Below are 26,950 nucleotides of genomic sequence, written 5' to 3'. Positions count from 1 at the left end.
TTTTTTTGTTGCATCATTATCATCATTAAGTTCCTTCCTCTCGTCGAGGGTTGGAGGCAATTGTTGTGAGATTTTTATTTTGTTGCATAACCTCCCCCAAATAACATGCAGTAGGGGAGATGTGGGACCAATGATACAAGGGGACCAATACAACACAGCTCGTTTTTGATCCCTACTAAAAATTAACTATTTTTTTGGTAGTTATTGGAACGAGATTACATAAACCTTCTTTGCCACGAGGTTTGAAAGTTAGGTTGTTGCAAATGCAGAAATGAGAGACAAAAGTATGTTTTTGGCAGGCAAAAGTAAAAAGTAGTACTTCTGGAAAACTTTCAATATTATGTTCAAGTGTGTATTATAGCAAATGCTAAGTTTTTCATGTACTAGGTAGGAAGGTATTCTACAAGATTGGTAGGCTTTATGAGAGATAATAAGTCGAGTTTTGTGAAACCATCGTTTAATTCAAAGTTTTTGAGATGGGGGAGCTTTGAGACACTGTCAATTGAGACCATGTCTCAAAGGTCCCTGTCTGAATTTGAAAGTATTTTTTGCAGAAAATGCCTATGTTAAAGCCATCTGAAGGCTTAAAAAGGAATTTTTTAAATGAAGCTTCAAATAATGCTTTGCATGACATTGTTTAATATAACTTATCTGTGAGAAAAGCTGCCAAAAAACATAAATTTGATCATACCACTCTTGGCAGATACTTGAAGGATGGATGAAAAATGAGCCATTTTCTGAAGTGTTGTCACACTTCATTAAATTTATGAATTTCTCCAAATCAATCTAGGTATTTCTGGAAACGTACAATGTGAGAATTCTGTAACTTCTGATGAGCATCACCAAACAGGAGAAACTGAGCCTTGTACCTCAGCTTCTTTACAAAAAAATGATTCGATTTTGTTATCTTCAATACGGCCATATCCAAAAGGAGTTGCAAAGGGAAGAAAGAGAAAATCACGAAAACGTAAATTAGTTGTGAACATCTTCAGAATCTAACACAAGCAGTGTTGTGGAAGTTCATCTAGAAACTGACGTTGAGAGTGTTTGCACCGATACCAGTGATGTTTCATGTGAAGAAAATGCATTGCAAAACATAATTCCTGATTGTCTTTCTACTGGAACCTATGTAGTGGCCAAAGTTCATGCAAATGCAGATGTTAAATTTAAACATTTCATCGGCCGGCTTGCACATGGACCTGATCAAGATAATGACTATGAAATGAAGTTTTTAAAACTAAATTGAGAAAACATCTGACAAAATGAAGGACTGTTTTGTGCTCCCAGAAAATAAAAATGTGGCTTATGTGTCTCATTGTGATATTGTATGTCTTGTGCCAGACCCAACCTCTGTTGCCAAAACGAAACGCTTGTCTGGTGTTTTGAAATTTGCAATAAACTTGTCACAATATCACATTGCTGTCTGTGACGACCCCTCCCCAGCCAACTGTTACTGTTTAAACAATTTTGTATTGAATCAGCTTGTTCGTTCTTCCATCTGTCCATGTTCGTTCTAGAAACTTCTTGTTCTTTGCTTTTACACAAAATGCAATCTTTCTTCAGAAAAAGTACAGTTTTCGTGTAAGTAGTAAACCTGTCTCATTGGTCCCATTGGTGTGTTGCAAAGGTCCCACCCAGGTGGGACCAATGATACAAAAAAGTGAACTTTTAAAAAGTGAAATAATTTTTTAATCTCTGGTCCAATCCGAAGCCTTAGCTATGCATAAATACAGTAAGAAGATGTGCTTCCCTCAAACGCTTAAGTAGCCCTGTACTGCGAAAATCACGCGCGACAACGGAAAAAATACTCATTTTGTTTCATTGGTCCCACATCTCCCCTACTGTTTTGTCTCAGATAAAAACCACAGTCGACCACACGTTCTTTCAAGATGACATCGAATCTGTTTTTCCCTGGTGGTTCATTGTCATTGGGGTAGTAGTCGCTTTTATCATATACGCCATTGTCATCTTTCTTCTCATAAGATGTGGATTTTTTAAACGGAAAAGGTTAGCCTAAACTTGTATTATTATCTACTATGTACGCTGTCTGTGGGTTGAAATTATTGCAAATCTGACAACTCACATCTGCAAGTATTGTTTCGATGATAGGTGTCTAAGGTGGCTTTTCTTGGGCCAGTTGTTCAAAGTATGTTCAAGTATTAAAAAGTAACCCAACTTCGCTTCAGAAGGTATAGAAGTGACCTTTTCAGTAGGAGAATTAATATTCCAGCATTCAATCAATCGTCTCTTCTATGAAGATCGGCAACTATACCGGCCAGTCAGCAAAACTTAATGTTTTTATAACCTTACACAACAGATGACTTTTGCTGGCTAGGATGCTTTGCCATACCTCAACCTATGCGTTACAGAGACTGTTTACCAGATAACAAAACATTTTTGTGTTATATTCTGGTAATTCTAAGCCTTTTAAGTTATTGAAACTGGTTAAATATAATAATTAACTTTATTTCCGACGTTTCACCCTTTAGCACCAGGACTAATTCCATCAAGGAATTAGACCAGCTAACCAAACATTGATTGATTGAATCTTTATCCTCGGACTGGGAAAGCTTCTTGCAGAGCTTAATCCTGGCAGTTTCGCATACTTGTAGAGGCTTTGAATCACTGACGCAGGCCCGGTCACCGAGATTGACAGAGTGAAGTTTCCGATTGTTGAAGTCTTGTTGCCAGGGAATTATTCCATCCATTAGATGCCGCTGAATGGAGAGCAGTCCTTAACGTGCGTTGCTCAAGCGCACACCCCGAGAGTCGAACCAGCGGCGCTTGATCTTGAAGCTTCTTCGTTCCAGAAGTGACGCGCTAACCAATTGAGCTATCGACTTGTTTAGTATCATGTGATATCCTGTAAAATCATAGCTTGCTAAGTAAACAAAATAAAAAAACGATGAATTACGCTTGATAAATTAGTGTTTTATTTATGACATAGCAGGCTTACTTTCGGTGGTCAAGTAGTTCTCTTTGTTGGCACGAACATTTATATGGATCGATTCATAATTTAATTCTTACTTTGGTTTACAATGTGGCTAATGTGGCTAGCTATTCGTTTATTGCTTCAAATGTTTATGGAATGTCTTTCTCTTCAGATATCCTGTTCATGAAACAGAAGAGACGACTGCTTTGGTGGAAGAAAAAAGAATAAATGAAGAAGAAAACTTATGATCATTGAGTTGAAAAAGAACCTGCATTCTAATCAAACCATGCTTGCACACTACAGTGACCGAAAGCTGCATACAGCGAAGCGACTACTGCCATCAACCAAAACTAACCACTTAACTAAATGTCTTGTAAAGTAGTTTATGTTCCTACTTTTGCACTGTAACAATTTTTATCAAACCAAAATGATTGATTGAGCCAGCTAGCCAATGTAAAAATTTTCGGCATATTCATGCAACTCAGACGGCAGCTGGTGTGGCCTACCAACGGTTTGGTGAGAAATTTCAATTATAAGCCAAATAATCAAAACTGCCAAAAGGAGAGTTTTGAAGTGCTTTGTCGTTCCTATCATCACAATGACATGTTGGATCCCAAAAATCACTAGCATTGTGTAGACGTACGATTTGCAGTACCCAACTTAAAGGTTGCTTTGCTCCTGCTAAGTCACACAAAACTTTGTTTTTGAAATTGTTGCACGCAACAATATTGACCTTGAAAAAAAAAAGTTGCCTTATGAGGTTCACGTTTCAAAAATGTATTTTTACTCTAATTTATGAAACATGAAGAGATAATTGCAGTGTATTTCATAGCTGAACTGCTGAAGTCGCCATCACAACATCGAAAACATTATTGAGCGATATTGCTGTGTTAAATTTCAATATATAGTATAGTGCGAATATGCAAGTTTATAATATTGCAAAGAAAAGCTTTCCACCACCCATCAGTTAGAAATTAATTAGGGTACTTCCTTAGAGTTCATGTTTGTTTGTTTGTTTGTTTGTTTGTTTTTGATGACTGTGTTTCAACATATCTATGATGGAACCCTTTTGATATGTTTGAATGCATGAAATTTGTTGTTTGCTTTCACGATCAGCATGTTATGTTGCATTGTCATTAAAATACATTATATTAACCTAGAGTTAGAAAAAAGGAAGTATTAGCTTAGAGTAGCTTAAATTAAATTAATAATAAAATTAGGAATGACTATCGAAACTTATAAATTAAAGTTTTTAATTAAGTGAGTTATAATTCTGAAAAGCTGAAAAAAAATGCAGTTGCATCATCGTATTGTGTCAAGTCATTTTGCAATATATTGACAGGAGAGTTAATTAACTCAAGTTGTTGACAGTGGAGCTACTGACGATAGTCACTTATTATTTGCATCAGGTCTATGGTTGCAATATAGATGCCTGCGCTGCTTCTTGAGCAATTGTTATAAATCTAAAGCAAATTTTTTATGCATTTTCGACACTCAAGCACTTTCTTCCTTTATAGTTATTCTTAGGATTGTAATAACAATTGTATTTATACAGCGTCACAATTGTAACAAAATTCAACGATGCTGATGAAACAATGCCCTGATGGAAATCTGAATGCTTTTCAATCAGAATGTTGCTACAGTATGCATGTGAGGACGAGTTGTTTTTTCACTTCTGCTCAGGACCAATGTACTATTTTTTGGAAAGTTGGCTCTTTCTATCTTTATCACTTTGGGTTTGATAGAAAGTTTTTGGGAAGTGTTTTTCGACATTGGACAAAAACTGTTTGTGGACAGTTGCTGACTGCAAGTCAATGCAATTTAACCCCTTACTACTTGTCAATACTACCATCAAATATAGCGAAATGTGCATGTCTTTGAAGTTATGGTGCAGTAAAATAAATTTATCAAAGTCAAATCTTTCATTGTTATTCATCATGCTTTTGTGAGGCGTTGCAAGCTTTGCTTTTGTACCTTGTTATAGCAACTTTAAACAATGTCCGTAAACGTGAAATTTTGATTATGTAGCAATAAACATTACAAGTAAACGTTTTAGTGTTTCAATGCCGTACATTGTATAATAACAATTGGAGAAAGAACTGTGGGGTAGCGTGACTCATTTGATTGGAAGGAGGAGATTTTAGCCACAGCAAAGTATAAAGTTTACCAAACTTGTGTTGGAACTCGAAAATATTCAATAAAGCTAGAGCATGGCAAGGCTAGAAGTATGGCTTAAAACGACAGATTGAATTATTAATTTGACTTTAAAAACATGCGAGTAGGCCTAGTGTATCGTTTCTTTTATTCTTAGTCCAGTGCCTCCCAATTTTTTTCATTTTTTCAACCCACTTTCATTCTCATTTTTTTCACGCGGCCCACAATGAGATGTTATGACCAAACAAATTAATACATCAGTAAAAATAATTAACTCTAGAACGACGGAGGTGTCGAAATCGACACTTATACTTTTCGACATCTAAATTGCATTCGTGTAATTGCACTAGCTTAACTATTAAACTGTGCTGAAAAACATTGTAAAAATAATATTTTTTTATCAGAGGATATACCTGTAACAACGGGGGTGTCGACATCGGCTGCGTTTTGGTAACACTACAGCAGTGGTTCTTAACCTTTTTGTCTTGGTGGACCCTTTTGGTGCCTTCGAAGCGATCGCGGACCCCTAAAAATTTATATTTGAAATTTTGGTATATCGCGTCTCCTTATGGAATCATATGTTACATAAGATTCGAAGCCAAACAGAAAAAATTTCTGAATTCGCAACGCACTTGACGATTGATGAGATTCAAAAAGTAACGTTAGTCAAAGAAAACAAGAAAGCGAACGAAATGGCAGCAATTCAACATAAAAAAGCACCTAAAATAGTTTCAATTTGTACTCAAATCAGAATTACACATATGAAGGTGTTTTACACTCTCTGGCAGGAAGTTTCTGTCAATCAAACACTTTAGTTGTTGCAGGGAAACAATTGGTTAAGTCTAGTTAACACAATTTGTTTCATCGAAAAAATTGCTTAACGAGTTTTCGGTAATACACATGATACGAACAAGCATGGGCTCATGCAAACCTAAAATCCGTAGCCTATCATAGTAGAAGTTATATTAAAATTTTGGCATTACGTAGAATGCAAATTCATCTCTCCAGTAGTAATGAAAGATAAATAAATAAGAAGTATGAAAAATAAAGTGACCTAACAAATTAAAAGTATCCTAAAAACACAAAAAGTGACTTTTGGTAACTTTATAACTTCTTAAATATTGACCCCACAACCATGAAATTTTATCTCTACATTTGTTTTGTTAATTGATACAACTTTAGTGACAAAAATTTGACAGTGACAAAAAAAAGACAAAACGAGTAACTTTAGTGACTGTCACAATCAAGGTGCAAGGTCTCGCGACGGGCTGCTTTGTATCTTGACCGAGCATGCTGTTTTGGTTAGGGAATTCTCATGTTGTGTGTTATTATCGGTCACTGACCTGAAGTAACCTATGATTGTGAGGTCTTTGTTATGTAACGTGTTTCCAGAGCATTCGGGATATTCATTCAGAACAAACCTGGACTGTTCTTTGTTTTTCATAATTGCCAAATGACGTTTGTCATGATGTCATAAGGATGTTTACCAGTAGATCTGTGATTGCGAAATCTTTATTATGTAATGTGTTTTCTAGAACCTTCTACTCCTACGTGACAATCTAGGAGCTTCTTTTAACCTGCTATAAATAGTGGTGTAAATTGATGGATTTTTTTATGAGAGTTGTGTTACGAGTTGTGAATTGGTAATAGGTGCAGAGATTATTGTTGATTGAGAGTTGAAGTAATTGAATACAAGTAGATGAAAATTGGTGCTGATATAAATTGTGTTCGAAATTAGAGTTATTTGAGAAGCCGTTCGTTAAAGTCCTTCAAGAATTCTCATTATCATTTCACCAGTAAAACTTATTCGACATTTAATTGACTGCTTTTTGGTTATACCCATTAAACTACGTCATTGAACCTTTCTAAGTCTTTTTCCTGGTAAGAAATAGAAAGAAACCGTGACAGTGACAAAAATCCTCCTGGTTATGAGCTATGCGTTGGCACAAAGGATCAAACATCAGTAATTTATATGATCATTTGATGTTTTAAAGATAATAGAATAATTGCGACCGTTAGGCCAACAAAGAATTTCCCTCTTCTTTCATTTGTAATCAATATTAATTCGTTGTAATCGCAGTCATTGCAAAACTGTGAGTGGTGATAGACTGCTGACTAACGTTTGCATTTTTAAGTTAATCATTGATCAACAACCCTGCTGCCTCAAAAGAATTAAGTTGAACATAGCCATCATAGCCTTATTAAAAAGTTTAAGTCATTTATATGATATTTTTAGTTAAGAAACCAAACCTTTGTGCCATGTCCTTTGCAATTTCAAACGACGCACCAGTGCGTTGCGACTTACAGTTTAAGAATCACTGTAGGCTAATATATAAACAAAGCACAAACAAGTTTAAATTTCGTAATTTATCAACCATGCTGAAAATTCGGAAACTTTCGCGGACCCCCTGAAATCGCTTCACGGACCCCCGATTGAGAACCACTGCACTACATGGACTCAGATTGTGCTTTTTATGACATCACAAAAGAATAACAAGAGATGAATTGTAAATAGAACGATTTAGAGTATTTTTTCCGCTGCGAGGGCGTTTTGCAAGCTCATAATTACATTAATTTACAAGATGAAAAAATAAATTTAGTCAGGCATTTTACAAAGTATGTGAATTTTCAATGTACAACTTCTTGACAATGAAGTAGACACTTGTCAAAATAGGTTGGAGGTAGCTTACATCACGAAAAGGTGAAATGAAAGTGTTCCATTGTCGATAAGTGTTTTATAGATGTCTATGCAGCAGGAGGACTGTGACAATGATAGGTTCCATGAATAAAGTGATTAAGAAGAACTATAACATCCTAATGATTCAAGCAGCTTATCTGTTGAAGATGAAGAAACGACTGAATGTTCAGTGCAATTTGCAGAAACAGAGAAGGTTCCCAGACAGCCACTTTATCTCGTCTATTTTTTGTTGAGATCAGGTCAGATATGTAGCCTACCTTATCTGGTAAAGATTTGAACCAGAGAAAGATAAAATGATTGTCTGGGTTGAATTTCTCTGTTGTCGCACTAACCCCTCTAACATTGTGGGGGAAGGTGTGTACTGATGAGCCACTTTTTCACATTAAAAGCTATAATTAGTTAACTAATTAGTCTATGATAACGAAATTTCAGCACAACATAGTGTGATCACTTCAGTATATTGTGTGAAAAATTCAACCACAGATGATTATAGGATCAACAAAAATATTTGGAAACATTGACGGTGATCAGAGTGGTTCAAGGGAGCAAACGCGTTTGGACTCTTGAACCACCGGGTATGGACCCTTGAACCACTCTGATAAGTTAGACCTTAAAGATGCTTAGAGCAAACTTTTAAGATACAATAAATACACTGTCAAATGCACACACTGCTAACAGTTTACAGAAATAGATTAAGCAATATTAAACTGCGAAAAGTGAGTTGAAAACTTTTTAATGTCGACTGTTCGTTTTGTCGTTCCTGCAAGGGGTGAGGGAGGACAAAAACAATTGATGAGGCAGAAACAGAATGAATGTCCTTAGTCTGTGGTGAAATGAAACCGTTTCCTTTGGGATATGCGAGTAACATTATTAGGCCTATCTTTTGCAGCAGCACAAACAATTTTTTTTAACTTCATCACATCTTCCACCGCTCTTTTCATTTCCTTTTCAACAAATTGATCCTTCTTCTTATGCGATGTCAACATTAAATGCTCACCAGGTTTACTATAGTCATTTTATGTATAATATTTTATTCATCTTTAATTTTTTCTTCTTTATCAGGTGATGTGGTTACTATTTGGCCAAGGTATGTGTACTTGTTTACGTTTGGGAGATTGGCTCCATCTAATGGAATGTTTTGGTTTTCTTTGACATGGTGATTGAACATAATTTGTGTTTTAGTCAAATTAATTTTGAGACCGACCTCTTTGCTTGTCTCATCGAGTTCAGTCAACATTGTTTGGAGTTTATTGGGTGTTGAAGATATTAAAATGATGTTATCAGCAAACCTGAGATTGGATAGGTATTCGCCATCTACTTTGATAGGTACCTTTTTCTTCCCAATTCAAAACTTTTTAAATTTCTTCTAAGAATGCTGTGAAAAGCTTAGGAGAGATGGAGTCTGCTTACCTAACACCTCGTTTAAGTTGATATTGGCTGAGTCTTTGTGTAGTCTGATGAAGGAAAAGCAATTTTGATAGATGTGTTGAAGGATATTGAAATATATGTCTGGTCAATTGCTTGGTTTCTGATGGCTTGTAGCACTGCAGGGATCTGTATTGAATCAAACGCAAGGCAGAGGCAGAGAGGCAAGGCAAGGCAGAGAGGCAAGTTGTATTCATTTGTTTTTTCTATTATTTGGTTGATTGTTTGTAAGTGATCTATGGTGGAGTAGCCACTTCTAAATCCAGCTTGTTCTCTTGGTTGGCATTCATCTAGTTGATTAGTTCATCTAATTAAATTGAATTGAATTGAATTAGCTAGCCTATAGGAAAGGATTTTGGTAAAAAGTTTGTAGACACTACTAAGTAGACTGATCGGTCGGTAATTGTTCAGATCTTTGTAATCTTTTTTGTGAAGCTAGACCATGACAGTAGTATTCCAGGCTTTCAGAGTTTTCCTGCTGAAGGCATTCAGTGAAGAGGTTAGCTAGCCTTTTCAATATGGTCTCTCCAGTATCTTTTAGAAGATCATTAGTGATGTTGTCTGGTCCTGGAGTTTTTTGTGTTTTTAGAGCATCAATAGCATGTTTCACTTCAGAAACAGCTAGTTATTGGTGGTTCGTGGTTCGTTGCTATTTTTGACTTTGGTGTTTTGGAGAGATTCTGCTGATTGTTGTTACTACTGTAAAGTTTTTCATAGAATTCTTTTGGTCTAGCTGTATTTAAGTTTGTGTAAAGCTCCAAACGCAAATGAGAAATTTTACTAAAACACCTCAAAATCACACCCCACCCTCTAACTTGCAAATTTTAAAAAGATTCAATTCAGAATTTTTCAAGAACTACTATTGAACTAAACGCAACTTATTTAGTCGATAAAAAATCTAGGCCTACTATAAGGTTTTATTCAAATTTGGAAGAGGGTGGCTCATGGGTCAGGTATGGTCATGGGTCCATACCTTTCCTGCGTGTAAAACCTAGCCCTAGGATCAATCAATTCTGCTCTTCAACCTAAGACTGTTAAAAGTCCTTACAAATGCTGGGAATTGTTCAATGATAATGCAATGTAGAAGTTTGACAACACAATCAGAGATTGGCAACAGATAAGTTTGTGCGTATTCGAGGGACTTTTGAAGTATGTAGCTACTTTTAGCATCTTCTACCTACAGTACAACTATACACTGGGATGCAATGGCGTACGCAGGATTTTCTCAGAGGGGGGGGGGCATTGAAAATTCTATTCAATCAAAACGAAAAAAATTAAAAAATGCCCATTTGCTAATGATAGCTGATAGGTTACAAACATAGGTACTCAGCTTGCATTGACGATAATGTTTTAATTTGCAACGGCTAGTTTACTCATTTGGATAGATGTTGTATTGAAAACAAACGATACGATATAACATTCTTAACGTCGCATTTAATGCCTTAGGTAGACGACGTAGTTGGCTTACTAAACCCAATGAACTACGCGTATTGAGAGTACGTTCAGTGGCGTACAAAAGATTTTGTTCCGTGGGGAGAAGGGCGTTCGATATAATTTGACTTTTTTTTAATCAAGAGTTGCCTTATGCTACTCTGTAGTCTGACCAAGGTTTAAGGTAGCTTATCTGTTGGTGAAATATAGACTCTCACGGTCTTTGCGTATGCCACTGTACAGATACCGATTCTGAATATGAAAAGCATAATAGTATAGGCCTAAACGGAGAAGTGAAAACCATAATAGTTCGATCATGATAGGCAATGTCATTACCTTAATTAAAGCATAAATCGAACTACTCTGTGAAAGTTTAAATATCGAATGCAATTTTAACTTTAATCAAAAATTACCTCACTCTGAACTATAGAACGAAAAATAAGGCCTACCCTCCTAAACCACCATCAAGCAATAACATATTTACAGTACACAATCACAATAACGCTGAAAAAAACACGCTCAGTAAGAGACTAAGAGTATGTAAAGCTAATAAATCATTCAATGGACAATTGAAAACTTTGATTAAGATTCTCAAGAAATGTTGCTTTCAACTCTGGTTTCTTTCCAAGCGTAGCCTACCGGTACCCATGAAATTTCATATCATATTATTAGCCTATTTCAAGCTTTGATACACCTAAATTTTGATAAATGTAATACGTTTTTGGCATGCGAGATTATATTGATTAGATTACCTATAAAATTTATTTTGGATATTTTTGGTGGCTCATAGACCTACCAGACAATAAACAAACTTGAATTACAATAGACGCAAAACGGTTTGCATGAGATCTTACGTAGGGCAATAAAATGACGAAAAATACAATAGTGTTTTTAATTATCGTCCAGCAGTAATGGTGAGAGCAAAATAATGATAAGCCGGAGTGCTAGGACTAAATTCACCTAATTAGAAACAAAAACCCGGAATCTAGGTGATTGCGTGTGCACCAAGGTGATAAACACAACGTACACAATCAAATAAGTTTTAGCATTCTCCTGCAGTAAGGTTGTTACAGCAAATTTGCTAAAAAATCATGCGGATGTAATGTTTTAAAGCAAACCATGCACATTTCAGATCTGAAAGTATTAGGCCTACTTAGCCAACCTCCGTTGATGTCGTGACAGGAAGATTGCCCGTCGGAAAATTACCCACCGGAAAATTGCCCGTGTGGGAATATTGCCCGCCGGAAAGTCGTCCGTGTGGGAAAATTGCCGTCGAGAAAATTGTCACCCGGAAAATTTCCCGTTATTGAGTAAGAAATAGCTGCAAAAAAAAAATCCAGCTGTGAGTCTGTAGGCTATTGAATCATTGTTCCTCAAATAGTTTAAACTTAGCACCCTTGCAACCAGATTGGTGCGACGAGATTTAATTATCACGTTTTGACACTGATCTTTGTCATGTATTAAGCGAAATTCATAAAGTAGCCTACTTTAATCTGTAGCAAACTAGAAAATGTACATTAGGTAATTCGCAGTAATAAAGGCACATCACATCATAAACTTATCTTTTAGACATTGAAAGTATCAACAACTTTCATGGGGGAATGACAAGTATGGGTGTCACGATTTCTTTCTATCTCTTACCAGGAAAAAGACTTGGAAAGGTTCAATGACGTAGTTTAATGGGTCAAACCGAAAAGCAGTCAATTAAATGTCGAATAATTCTACTAGTGAAATGAAAATCTAACTTCTTGAAGGACTTTAACGAACGGCTTCTCAAATAACTCTAATTTCGAACACAATTTAAATCAGCACCAATTCTCATCTACTTGTATTCGATTTCTTCAACTCTCAATCAACAATAATTTCTGCACCAACTACCAATCCACAACTCATAACACAACTCTTATAATCAACTCATAATAATCATCATCAATAATTAATAAACATTACACAAACTGCACCACTATTTATAGTAGGGCTCTCGGTATAGTAACTTCGAGAAGGTTACGTAATGTCACACCACTCATTATTCTGTCAAGTTGAAATGTAAACAACAGAAGTCTCTAGAATGTCACGTAGGGAAAATGATTCCAGAAAACACACTTTACATAATACAGATTTCGTAATCAGAGGTTACTTCAGGTCATAACCGATAATAACACATCGCACCAGAATTCTACAACCAAAACAACACGCTCGTTGAAGATACAAAGCAAGCCATCGCGAAACATTGCACCTTGATTGTGACAATGGGGAAGGTTTAATTAATAGCCTATCGGAAATTGCGTGATTACTGTTGTTGCTCATCCGTTAACCAAAGCGATCATACAGAAAGCAAATAATGAAAATTGCATGCTTTTTGTCTCCAATTCCTAGCATTTTTACGCATGTGATTTAAACTTGGCATTTCGGAAAGTGCATATTCGTCTAGAGATGAAACACACTCAGAAACTGAGGCACGACATGATTAGTGAGAAGAAACTACCTCATTTTTCAAAGCTTGTTTTGTTTCCACAATATCTTTACCTGGTGAATGTGTATGTTCATTTAGTTTCTTTAAAATTTGAATATTGTCAATATGCGAGTTCGTGTGTAATCTTACTTTGCAACTTGTAGATTTTCTTTCACTGCACTCCCAATAAATCGTAGTACCACTTTTATTCGTCTTATTCCGATGATACATAAATTGCAATTTATCTACAAGAATGTATTTTCCGCGCTCACTTTTTATGGCGGTCACCATTTTGGGGTGACAAAATTTGAGACAATAGCGAAATCCGAAAGAAGACTGTCCTCAGAACTTAGTGTAAAGCTGTATACTTCGGTATGAGATAGAGAGTTAATATTTATATTTCCCAGAAGCATTTTTCCATTCGGTTTGGCATTTGCAGATTAAAATTTATCACGCCTTTTATCACAGCTGGACTTTTTTCGGAGCTATTTCTTACTCAAAGACAGATAATTTTCCTGGTGGCAATTTTCTCGACGGCAATGTTTCCACACGGCAATTTTCTGGCGGGAAATGTTCCCACACGGGCAATTTTCCGGCGGGCAGTTTTCCGGCGGACAATTATCCGACGGGCAATTATCCTAGTGCCCGTTGATGTAGGCCTACAATACATCTTAGAAAGTCATAGTTTAAGAAGTCAAATTTTTAAGATGAGGACTGCAGGATAAAAACACATAGAAATCACCAGCAGACGTCTTCATGATATCCCAGTACCGGTATGGTTTTAGTTTAGACTTTATCCATTTTGTTTTTACTATAATAGGATTACAGAACACAATGCTACATTGGCATACCTGGGGTGGGGTAGGTGGATTGTCTTATTGGCCATGGCCATATTGATTGGCCATGTACAGTATTTCGTATTGGCTTGGTCTATAAAACAACATTGTTAATTGCTTTGACAGTGCAATCCAAAACATATTAAATGCCTTAATCTATGTCGTACGTCGTTAACTACTAAAACATTTTTTAAGGGAGGGGGGGGAGGCATGGCCCAATGGCCCCACGTGCGTACGCTACTGCTGGGATGAAACCTAACCATCGATGCACGGTTAGTTGTTTTCAACGAAAACCAGAATCCCATTTATTCTCTTTATGCCAATTGAACCTGACAAATTTATCATACAATTTTGGATTTTAACAAGACAGATCCAAGTAGCCTACTTTGCAATTAGTTGTCTTAGGCAGTAAAATTTTCCGTCTAGACTCTAGAGCTCATCTTGCAACTGCCTGATGAGCTAACTGAAATGTGCTGAGCAACAATAACAAGGTAACTATTTGCCAACACTGCAGAAAGCCAACCTGCGGAAAATATGGTAGCTTACTGATGATGGGAAACTTAATGAATAGCCTACAAGGAATGCTCCGCGCAGAAATAAAAACTGTAAAGATACTATCAACAAAACTGTAATTTTAGTTTTAAGAACTCATAAATTGTTGTCCTGACTTAGTTTGAAACTCAACAAACTAGCCTACATGTCTGCTCAAAAAAAAAAATTTACACGCGAATTCGAGTGATAGCCTACTGTTTCATAGCGTCGAAATCGATATCCCTTCCGTCGTTAACCGGTAGCCTGTAGACTTTTGCCCGTTGTTCTAGTGTTAATGTATTCTCATACAATCCACAATTACGGTAATGCAAAACTTGAGCTTGCATGTTAAAAACTATCAAATGAAGTTGAGCCTTTGCAGGAGACAAAGTATTTAAGAGTGTTCGTTTTCTAGTTGTTCTTAACCTTTGATTTGGTTACAGCATGGAGCCAAAATGAACTAAGATCTACTTGTTGATATTTAAACTGGAGAGTGCTGTCTTCAGAAACTTTGATGAGCATATTTTCAAGTTCTATGGTAGAGGCACAACATTGGTTTAGCCATATTGAAAAGGCACCTCGTTGGACATAAGATTGACAATTACACAAAACGCGACTTTGCTACTTGCTACCCACTGTTTATCTGAATTTAAAAAGTTTCTAATCTGCCTACTAGCCTACCTGGGCCTACACTTTTTAGCATGTAGGAGTGTAGGAGGTAGCCTACTGAAATTGTAACCACGATTCAACGCATAATTTTAATTGTTGCATAATTTTTGGGTTTTTCCTAAATGGTAAGGAGTGATAATGCAATAATTTCTCGATGTAATGGTAAACTGCAACATTTAGTCCACCTAAAATAATTTCGAAACCAACCTATGAGTTTCGACCCACTGGTTGGGAACGGTAGCGTTGACAGAGAGGTTCAGAGAGTACTTTTGGACCCGGGATGACTTTAAGGGCCGTAATCATTCCAAGCGGCCCGGGAACTTAAAGAAACTACCTCGTATTCGTTGGATATAATGCTCATTTTCATAGAAGTGTCTATATTTAGGGCCCGAGAGTCTCATTGGTACCGGGCAAAATTATGCTTTCAACGGACCTGATTGGGAAGCTGCACTGTCTCAACCGATTGTGGCTTATATGCCCGATTGCGCTCAGATGACGACACAAATAAATTTGTTTTAGCCGCAGGCGTTCAAAACAGTTGAGAGTGTTTGTTTCTCATGTCGCTCTGCGAACGTTCCTAAACCTTATTCAGTAATAATCAACTATCACTTTGCTTTGAGTCTATCTCCAAGAAAGAGTTATTGTTTAGTCGCTACTTGAAAATATCTGTAACTGCAAATCTGTTGAATTTCATTTAAATGCTCTAAATTGTTTTAGCGTGTAAATAATCCTACTTACAGATAGGCCTTTCGATAAGTCATATACTATATTTCAGTTTAGTTTAGTTTTTGTTTCGAACAGCCACAGCGTAAAGGCATAGTTCAGCATAATAAGCCTACGCGCCATTATCAAGTCGAAAAAGTCCATACCAGCTGTTCTTAACCGGGGATCCGCGAAGCGATTTCAAGGGGTCCGTGAAAGTTTCCAAGTTTGCTGCATGATCGATAAATTACGTCAATTTAAAAATTGGTTGTGCTTTATTTGTGTTGTATTTCCAGACGTTTAATATAAAATAAACAATAATAATTGTAGCGATAGCCAACCAAGTGAGAAAACCATTTACCTCTTGTTACTTACTGATTCAGTGCATAAAATCAACGCAATATATAGTAAGAAAGAAACGCAAAACAATCAACTAAGGAACGTGGTACAGAACGCTCAATTGATTACACGCGCAGTGCGGTGGTAATCAATTCCAACGTCTGTACCAGAAAACGCTGAACGGTGATTATGTAGTGACGCTGGTCACGAGTTACATATATTCAACGTAGATGACGACTATAACACCTCCCCGATAATTTTTATACACAAACATAAAAAAATGAACAAGACACCGAATTAACAATAAAACTCAAAGTCCGAAACGAGCCGGAGGTCTGCGGCGACGGCTCGACCTTCGTGGGTTGTGTGGCCCGAATTCCGGTACAGTCGGTGTGTCGTCCGAATTCGTTCGGGCTGAGGTGGAGACAGCGGAAGAGTCGATTGTTGGTGCAGGAGTATCTCCCGGCTCCTGGTCCTCCGATGATGCATAGCGAGGTTGCAGTTGGTCCATATGGCGCCTCCACGTCGGACCATGTGGCAGCAGACGTACCAGGAAGATTCGGCTACCCTGTCGCTTGATCACCTCGGCTGGAACCCAACGAGGATCCTGGCTCCGTCGTGGAGTGAATGATAGCGCGTAACAGGGATCTCCCGGTTTGAAATGTCGTTTGGTACCTTCGGAGGCGTCGGTGTTGTGAGGGTTTTGTCGGGGTACCACTTGAGACGGTGTAGGGAGAAGCGTGTCGATCTTGGTTCGAATCTGACGATTGTTGAGTAATTGGCTTGGAGAGTAGCCACTCGGAGTGGGCGTGCGTCGATATTGCTGTAGGAATTCCAAGACGGCCTGCTTCGGGGGTAGGGAAGATTTGCGAAGTGCTTGCTTGAACGTACGTACGAGGCGCTCCGCCGCTCCATTGGTTTCCGGATGGTAAGGTGCACCCGTGATGTGTACCATACCCCTCTCCTTACAGAAAGTTTGAAATTCTGTGGATTTAAAAGTAGTAGCATTATCGGTAACTATAGTATGGGGATAGCCGAAATGAGCAAAATCTTCTTCTAGCAGGTTGATAGTAGCTGTTGAAGATAAAGAAGTAGTAGCATGAATACATGGGTATTTAGAAAAAGCATCAGTGCTGAGTAACCAATGGTAACCCATGAATTCTACCGCATGATCTATGTGCAAGCGACTCCACGGTGCTTCTGGAACCGTCCATGATTGGACCTGGGTTTTAGATTGCGGTTGATATTCGCCACAGGTACTGCACTTGTGACAAAGTTCCGCGATGTCTCGATCGATGTTTGGCCAGTAGACGGACGTCCTTGCCAACTGCTTCATTCTCTCAATGCCGAAATGTCCTTCATGAAGCAATTGAAGGACGGAAGGACGAAGTTTGGACGGGATGACCACTCTGGAACCGTAAAGTAGACATCCGTAACAAGTAGAAAGAGAGTCTGCGTACTTACGAAACGGTTCGACCGGGTCTTGTGGAGAAGACTTGGCCGGCCATCCTTCATGAATGAAACGCATTACCGTGGAAATGATAGGATCTTTAGAAGATTCTTTACGCAGTGAGGCGGCATTTGGGGTCTGGACCTGCAAATCCAAAGCATCGATAGCGCAGACGATATCAATGTCATCCGCACTTTCCTCTTCATCGAAGACTTTATCCCCTCCTGCTGGTAAACGACTCAAAGCATCAGCGTTTTGATGATCCTTCGTCTTCCTGTACTCAATAGTGTATGTAAATTGCGACAAAAAGAGTGCCCAACGAGCCAAACGATTTGCTGCCAAAGAAGGTGTCGATTTGGTCGGGCCAAAAAGACTAAGCAATGGTTTATGATCTGTGACCAAAATGAATGATCTACCAAAAAGATATTGATAGAATTTCTTTAGCGCAAAAATTATCGACAAAGCCTCTTTCTGAATTTGACTATAGTTTCTCTGAGAGGCTGTTAATACTTTTGAAACGTTTGCTATAGGCCGTTCTGTGCCATCTGGGTAACGGTGAAACAAAGTAGCACCGATGCCCACACTAGAAGCATCACATGCGATACCTACCGGAAGTGACGCATTGAAATGTGTAAGAACCTCATCAGTAGATAGATGATGCTTCAGCTGAGCAAAAGAGTTTTCCTCTTGTTTTCCCCATCTCCAAGGAATGTCCTTTTTCGTGAGATGGTATAGTGGTTCTGCTACAGTAGAAGCGTTCAACGGTAGAAACTTCGAATAAAATTGTAAGGAACCTAAAAACGAACGAAGAGAAGATACGTCAGTGGGGGCAGACATCTCCAGTACGGCGTTTACCTTGGGACCTTTGGAGATGCCCTGCCTGGACAAAATGTGTCCGAGATACTCTACCTGAGGTTGTGCAAACTTACACTTGTCTTTCCTACACCTCAGGCCTTTTGAGTGAAGTCGATCGAGGAGCCGTCTAAGATTCTGGAGATGCTCCTCAGCAGTAGTGCCACTGACAAGAATGTCGTCTAGGTAGACTGCAACCCCTGGAAGGTCGGCTGTAAGGTCGTCCATGATCTTCTGAAAATAACCTGGAGCAGAAGATATGCCAAAAGGTAAAACATTTTGTAAAAGTACGCCACGGTGAGTGCTTAATGCGAGTCGTTTTCGACTGTCAGGACCAAGTCGAATCTGATTGTAGGCATCAGCCAAGTCTATCTTGCTGAAACCATACCCACCACCCAACTTTTGCATTAAGTCTTCTGGTAAGGGTAACGGGTGACGATGGGTCTCCAGGGAAGGGTTCACCGTGACTGAATAATCGCCACATATGCGTAATTTGGCCTTCGCTTCTGAAGAGTTTGAAGGCTTACGGACTGGAACAACCGGTGTGCCCCAATCGCAAAATTGAACTGGTGTCCATACACCACGTGCAATGCCCGAATCATAGGCTTGTGCTAAGTCCTCCTTTAGCGCGAAAGGTACAGGCCTAGGTTTGAGAAAAACAGGTTTAGCATCAGACTTAAAATCTATGTCTAGTTCATAATCTCGTAAGCACCCGAGTGCAGGCTTAAAAACATCTTTGAACTCGTCACATAAGAGGGAGCATGCCTTCTCCAGACTCTTATCAGGCTTGTCGCATGACTGGATGCTCTGTAAAGTAGAACAGTTAGACAGAAGGAATTTATCGATAGAAATTCCTAAAGACGAAATTGCATCACGACCTAGCAAGTTCAGTCCTTTGACTGTCGTGACTACAAAAGGAATATTATCTGACCTTCCCGTGGAAGGACAAGTTACCTGGGCCGTGAAAGAACCCGTGATTGGTACTAGATGCTTGGTAGCAGACTGGAACTGCGACACTGGTGCTTGCAATTGAGGTGCGCCTACCCGAGTCCAGACGTCGTTGGAAAGGAAATTTCCATTTGTAGCAGTGTCCAGTTCTAAGTGTGTGGTTACCGAATTAATGGAGATCGGTACTTCCAACTTTGAATTTCGAGGTTTTCTGCAAGAACTAGAAAGCATGTTTATTATTCTATTAATTTGTAGTTCTACACAATTTTGAAGTACAGTAATCAGATTCAGCTAGGTCAAGACTGACTAATATTTTTCTCCTAAGTTTCATCCTTTGTGACGTAATAATAATATTTTTGAAATCTTCACCTTCCGAACTCGTTTTTTTTTTTTATTTTTTTTTTTCTCGTACTGTATTTTACAATTCGTATTCCGACATTGATCGATATCATAAACCGACTAACTTAGGCTACGTCTACGTAAGTATATCCATTATCCTCGCCAGTCTTAATTCTCTTTTTAAGCTGCATATTTTAATCAGGTCATTTTAACACAATTCATTTGATTCTATATCACTGCTTGACGGAATTTTGCCCTGAGTTACCTCTCATCAACTAAAGTAGGACCTACCGTAATTTAATTTAGTTCTTAGTTTCAAATTAAAATTATTACTTAGTCAATTTCCAAAATCCTTGCTAAATTAAATATTTCATAACGCAATAATAGTGTTTGTTTATTTTCTAAAGTGTTTCTTACACCACTTAAACCAGACTTGTTATTTGTTCTTTTTCGGTGCTTGTTGGTCACCGTCCTATTTCGTCACGTCACACATAAGTGAATTCTTTGATTATCCTGACTACAAGTTATAAATGCAGGTGTTGGTGATTTTGCTTTTAATCTGTTTTGTTGCAAAGTCATTTTGTAATCTTTCGTGTCCTGCGTTATTGGTTTTGTATTCATCTGTTGGTCATACTTTGTTTGTGGCAATGTCTGCGGATTGTAAAAATTTTTATTCAAAAAACTCCTTCTCTTTAACTAACAATATTAATAGGAACCAGCTATCGATTTTACATGTAAACATGAGAAGCCTAGTTGGCAACTTTGAAAAATTAGAATCACTGCTTGTCGAAATGCAAGAAGCACCGGACCTTATTGCTGTGTCAGAAACCTGGCTGAATGAAAATCGATTGCATTTTGTTAGCTTGCAAGGCTATAATTTTGTCCACTTTAATAACAAACAAACTGATGCTAAAATACAAGCAGGTGGTGTCGGGCTATACGTAAGCAGTTCAATAAAGTATAATCAAATTAATAATTTAAGTCTAAACTTACAGGAATGTGAAGATCTCTGGGTGGATATTACTTTATCAAACAATAGACAGTGCACAGTTGGTGCAGTATACAGGCATCCCAAAAATAAGTTAATTGAGTTTCAAACCAAATTCTGTGAGTGCATTGATTCGTTAAATAATTTCACAAAACAATATTACATTTGTGGTGATTTTAATATTGATATGTTTGCAAAGACAAAAAATTCTGCTGTAAAAAATTACTGTGATGCGTTTCTCTCTTTAGGCTGCAATCAATTAGTACAATCCCCAACCCGTGTAACTTCCACAAGTTCAACTTTAATCGATCATGTATACAGCAACGACCAATCAAATAAAATTCAATGCCATGTTCTTATTCACGATGTTTCTGACCACTTTCCTATTGTAGTTGTGATAAACTCTGTAAAACCAAAACAAGAAAAGTATACACAAAAAGTAAGGAATATGAAAAACTTTGTTGCTGATGAATTCGTTTGTGATCTGGAAAATAGCTTAACCAACCAATACACAGAAAGGAATGATTCAGTTCATAGCAAATTTAATCATTTCATCGACACTTTTAATGACACTTTAAACAAACATGCACCTTTACGATTGTTGTCTCGAAGAGAAAGAAAACTCAAGACCAAACCATGGCTAACAAAAGGAATTTTGAACTCCATCAAAACTAAAAACAGACTATATCACTTAAAAATAAAAGACCCAACAAACACTTCTGCACAAGCAACATACAAAAAGTACAGAAATGTACTTACTCATACCAAAGAGCAAGCAAAAAAAATGCATTACAGTTTTCTTATTACGCAAAGCAAGCACAACACTGGAAAAATATGGAAAACCATAAATGACATCATCAAGTACAAACATAAGCACACAGCTCACATACCAGAAGAAATAATTAGCACTGACAATGAAAAAATCTCTGACCCTGCACAAATAAGTAACTGTTTTAATGATTATTTCACAGAAATTGGTCCTTCCATGGCATCTAAAATCCCTCTACCGTCTCCTGGCTCATTATTGAAATTGCAAAGTGTCCCATTCTCCTTTTTCCTAAAACCCGTCAATCAAGAAGAAGTATTAAAACATCTTAATAATCTTTCTGTCTCTAAAAGTACAGGACATGATGGAATACCTATAAGATTTGTCAAACTATCCTCACCAATAATCGCCCCTTTCCTCACCAACTTATTCAATGAGTGTATCGATAAAGGTGTATATCCTGATGTACTAAAGGTCGCTCAAGTTACCCCAATCTTCAAAAGTGGCTCCAGGAAAAATTGTTCCAACTATAGGCCCATATCACTATTGTCCCCCTTCACCAAAATATTCGAAAAATGCCTGTATGAACAAATGTACAATTATCTAACAAAAAAAGACCTGATCACACCACATCAGTATGGATTTAGACCACAATATTCCACTTCGTTAGCTGTGTCAAACGTTTGTGATAACATCTTAACTAACCTAGATAATAAAAATACAACTTGCTCTGTATTTCTTGATTTAGCTAAAGCCTTCGACACAGTTGATCACACTATTCTCATACAGAAACTGCAAACATACGGTTTTCGGGGCCTTCCATTACAATTGTTAAAAAGCTATATCAGCAATCGTCTACAGCACACGGTCGTCAATGGAATCTCTTCAAACTCAAGACAGGTTACCTGCGGTGTGCCCCAAGGATCGACATTGGGACCCCTTCTTTTCTTACTGTATATAAATGACTTACCAAATTCAACAAACATGAATGTTAAACTATTTGCTGACGACACCAATCTTACGATGAGCGACAAATGTGAAATAAATTTGCAGAACAATGTGAATGCCGAAATGCAAAAAGTTTACAACTGGTTGAAGCTTAATAGATTATCATTAAATTTCTCAAAAACTGAATACATGCTAATAACAAATAAAAAACACATAAAAAATTTTAACATTAACATTGGTAACACAAGCATTCAACAAAAAGATCAAATAAAATACCTTGGCGTTTACATAGATAACAAATTAACATGGAAATATCACATAGATAAAATTTGCGGAAAAGTAGCAAAAGGTTCATGGGCGTTGCTTAAACTCAGAAATTATGTCAACACAGACACTTTAAAAGATGTGTATCACGCTTTGATTTACTGTCATTTGCAATATTGTATTTCAAGCTGGGGAAAGGCCTGTGACAGTGCACTGGATCCATTAATAAAATTACAAAAAAAGGTAATAAGAATAATTACGAAACAAAATTACTATGCTCACACTAATTTTTTATTTTTCAAAATGAACATCTTGAAACTAAAAGACATACATAACATTGAAATAAAAAAACATATGTACAAAGTTCATATGAATGAGTATCCGTCTACGTATTGTGATTTATTTACAAATGCTTCATCTATTCATCAGCATAACACAAGATATCAAACAGGCAACAATTATTTTATAAACAGATCAAACACAGAATTTGGCAAGAAGTCCATGCAGGTATTGGGACCAATGCTCTGGTCAGAGGTTCCAAGTAGGCTAAAAAACTTATCATTTCATTGTTTCAAAAAAGAGATCAAAACGTTAATTTTACAAAGCTACAGTGCATCGTAATAAGTGATATGTTATGGAAACCAACTTGTCAGTTGCTTCGGAAACTTTATTATTCTCTGCTTGCTTCATGGAATTTTGTGTTTTGGCCTACGTTATCATCAATATGTTTTTTTTATGCGTATGCTGTTGTTGAAGCGCGGGAACGTTTCAATTATTATTTTTCTCTTGTAAGCTTATTTTAAATGGCAAAATTGTAATTTCCGTAGGGTGGCAATTGACTAGTAGACCGTATGGTCGTCTCGTTGTCTCCCTGTCGGTATGGGAACTTGTGTAACTTTTGTACTGTGTATATTGCATATTTCAAACATGTACCTATGTTCCTGTTACTGACAAATAAAACTTTGATTGATTGATTGATTGATTGATGTTAATTTCCTCGATACAATTTACCTTAGAAGATTTGAACTGTCTAGCTTTCTTTCGACAAACACTCTGTAAGTGTCCCGTAATATTGCAGAAATGGCAAGTGGCTTTCTTAAACCTACAGTCATTGGCGTTGTGGTTGGAATTACCACAGCGATAGCATTCTTTATTTTTAGAAGAAAAGAAAGTACCTGTAAGTTGCCTAGTTTTTGGAGGTTTACTGATGGTCCTTACTTTCGCAACTGGTACTGGTGGAGTGCCGTAAACAGTTTCTTTGGCCACCTTGGCTGCCTCTTCGGTTTCTGATGCAACCTCCACCGCACGTTTGAAAGTAAGTTCATCAGCTCTGATTTTGAATAACGCCTTAAGCACCGCCTCGTTACCTATTGAACAAATAAAACGAGTACGTAAAGCTTCGTCCAATGGATTTGAAATGGACGAGAAGTCACAGGTGGCAGCTGCCTGGCGTATGCGGATGGCTAGTTCTTGAGCTGTTTCACCGGGCTTGCGCTTCATTTCGCTCCAGAAACGGAATCGCTCCCTCACGATGAAGCGTTTTGGGTCGAATTGTTGAGCCATGTAATTTGTAATTTCCGTCATGGTGAGATCGTTGACTTCTTTTGGGTTTGTTTCCTGCGCAGCCAAATTTGTTAACATTTTGTAGATTGTAGGTGATTGATTGGTGAGAAAAACCTGCGGCATTTTGTCTTGTGCGACTGAATGTGCTGCTACAAAGGTGTTAAACCTCTTCCAATAGTCTGCCCACAGTTCAGTGGTGGCATCGAACGTTACGAACTTAGGTAAAGATACCTGCTGTTGTATTGTTGTTGGTTGTGGTCTTGAAGTTTGGGCTCGCATTTCTCGTAGTTGCTCCATGAGTAGTTTCGTCTGATCTTGGTGACGTTGTTCTTGTTCTTGGTGACGTTGTTCTTGTTCTCGGTGACGTTCTTCTTGTCTGGCAATTTGCTCCTTCGTCTGGCGTTCTTGGTTGGCAATTTGTTGTTGCAGGACTTCGATCAGTTTCTCCATGTTTCTAAAATCCTGTAGAAATTCTGTAAAGATCCTGCCGGCGACGCCAGTTAAATGTCTGTTGTATTTCCAGACGTTTAATATAAAATAAACAATAATAATTGTAGCGATAGCCAACCAAGTGAGAAAACCATTTACCTCTTGTTACTTACTGATTCAGTGCATAAAATCAACGCAATATATAGTAAGAAAGAAACGCAAAACAATCAACTAAGGAACGTGGTACAGAACGCTCAATTGATTACACGCGCAGTGCGGTGGTAATCAATTCCAACGTCTGTACCAGAAAACGCTGAACGGTGATTATGTAGTGACGCTGGTCACGAGTTACATATATTCAACGTAGATGACGACTATAACAATTTGGGTAGCCTATTACCGTGATTCTCAAACTGCAGCCTACGTCGCAACGCACTGGTGCGTCGTTTGAGATTTCAAAGGTTTGCACAAAAGTTTGGTTTCCTGATTATCATATAATGTAAAAAGAATCAAATAAATGACTTCAATCCTTTAACAAGGCTATGATCAGCTTAATTCTTTTAGGACAGCGGATTGCTAATTAATGTTTAATTAAGAAATGCAAACGTTAGTCAGCAGTCTATCAGCTCTCACAGTTTTTCCATGACTGTAATTACAACAAAACATTGATTACAAATGAAAAAAAAGAAATTCTATACAACAGTCACAAAAAATTCTATTAATTTTTGATAAAGTTTATAGAAAAACATTAAATTAGTATATAGATGACTGATTTTTGACCCTGTGTTCCAACATTAACTTCGTCAATGTCATCAATCGTCGTAAGTGCGTCGCGAGTTCAGCAAATTCTTTATCGCTTCGAGATTTATAAAACATTTGATTCCATTAGATTGTTAGAAGACGCGATATACCAAAGTTTCCAGATAAAACTTTGTTAGGGGTCCGCGACAGCTTCGAGGCACCAAAGGGGGCCTGCCAAGACAAAAAGGTTGAAAACCAGTGGTCTATACCTAACAAGTAGCATAGCCTACAACTTAATCAAACTCTACCTTATTTCGGCATTAGCTTTTTTAAACGACTTTCGACAACCAAAATTTTAATTTTTGAAATGCAAAAATTCATGTTTTAAATTTTGAGAAGAATGAATGCAAATCAGCAAACGCTCAACCACCAAGCTTCGTTTGCTTTGTAGGTTAAATGTCTGAAATGAAAAGAAGAAATGTTTGAAAATATCAACAAATTATTTTATTGCCTGGTTATATTTAAAAAAATTTTTGCGCTTTTGTTGCTATGATTGATGCACTGGTAAAAAGAACAGTTGCAAGTTAGAAAATCTTGTTGCAATAGAATCATTATATTTATGATTTTCTTTGCAAGTTTGGTAGTGCATTGTTGAGAGGTTGAAATAGTTCAATCAAACTTAATAAATCCACCCATGGTTGCAACTTCAACCGTTAATTTTGAAAAAATGAGGCAGGGATATTTATAACTACGGGATCGGAAACTTTGTGAAACTGAAACCACTTCTATACACCAGTAGGGTCACTGTTCTTTGCGTCGCTGTGATAAAGGTTACCATAAATTGACCTCAAAGGGTAGTGTGTAGTAAACGGACAAAGGAAAGTGTAACAGTCAATTTACCTGCTGTAAACTATAGGGTCTACGCGTGCCTTGTTTGTTTATTTTGTTTGTATTCCAATTGTGCATCGTGTCGTATTTTGTTTGTTGCTAAAAAAAAATTCCAAAACAAACATTGGGTTTAGGTCTTATGACATCTTTTTCGCATTGATTTCGTACTGGTTGGTCTGCGAACTTGTTCATCATGATACAATAGAAAATTCCACTGATTGTTAAACACTCCTCGTTTACTTCTGATTCGGTTTGCAATAAAAAAAAATGCTGAAGAACATAACCAGACGATTTTGGAATTCATTGGATTTATTCAATCTTTGGATTCGTGGTCCTATGCATTTATACATCAAATATGTTTTGATGTGAGTGTACATGTTATATTATTATTGTGTAACCGAATTTGATACATACAAACAGTATTTTATTTTGTTAATTTTTTTGCAATCGTAGTAATGTGATGACCTTACTGATGTAGTCTATAGCACTGAAAAGAGTTTACAATCTTGTAGTTAGATATCCCTGAATGAGGAAGCAAAAAACTATTTGCGGAGTATTCAACTTCCCTCTGATGTATATTTTCAACCTCTGGTTGTACTTTAAAC

The 26,950-nt window shown here is 37.4% G+C and overlaps 2 protein-coding genes across 2 annotated transcripts in view; one reads left to right on the top strand and one right to left on the bottom strand.

Moving 5' to 3' along the window:
* The window catches only part of LOC145773808 (integrin alpha-7-like), a 35,890-nt gene extending 30,859 nt beyond the window's left edge, over window positions 1-5,031 (top strand). Inside the window, exons 23-24 of the mRNA XM_082584936.1 lie at window positions 1,856-2,007; window positions 3,105-5,031. Coding sequence (XP_082441062.1) covers window positions 1,856-2,007; window positions 3,105-3,180 — 228 coding nt within the window. The 3' untranslated portion in view covers window positions 3,181-5,031. The remainder of the gene's footprint in view (window positions 1-1,855; window positions 2,008-3,104) is intronic.
* A 4,175-nt stretch (window positions 5,032-9,206) lies between these two features.
* Window positions 9,207-24,589, bottom strand: LOC145773807 (uncharacterized). Its single transcript, XM_082584935.1, has 3 exons — window positions 24,519-24,589; window positions 23,831-24,341; window positions 9,207-9,499 (listed from the first exon to the last, which is right to left on the bottom strand). Exons 1-3 carry the CDS (start codon window positions 24,582-24,584, stop codon window positions 9,207-9,209), a joined length of 870 nt encoding a protein of 289 aa, XP_082441061.1. The 5' UTR covers window positions 24,585-24,589.
* Window positions 24,590-26,950: the final 2,361 nt, after the last annotated feature.

This window comes from Aplidium turbinatum, chromosome 7 (genome assembly GCF_918807975.1).
Source record: "Aplidium turbinatum chromosome 7, kaAplTurb1.1, whole genome shotgun sequence".
NCBI classification, from domain to species: domain Eukaryota; kingdom Metazoa; phylum Chordata; class Ascidiacea; order Aplousobranchia; family Polyclinidae; genus Aplidium; species Aplidium turbinatum.
This window is presented reverse-complemented; position numbering and strand designations above follow the sequence as displayed.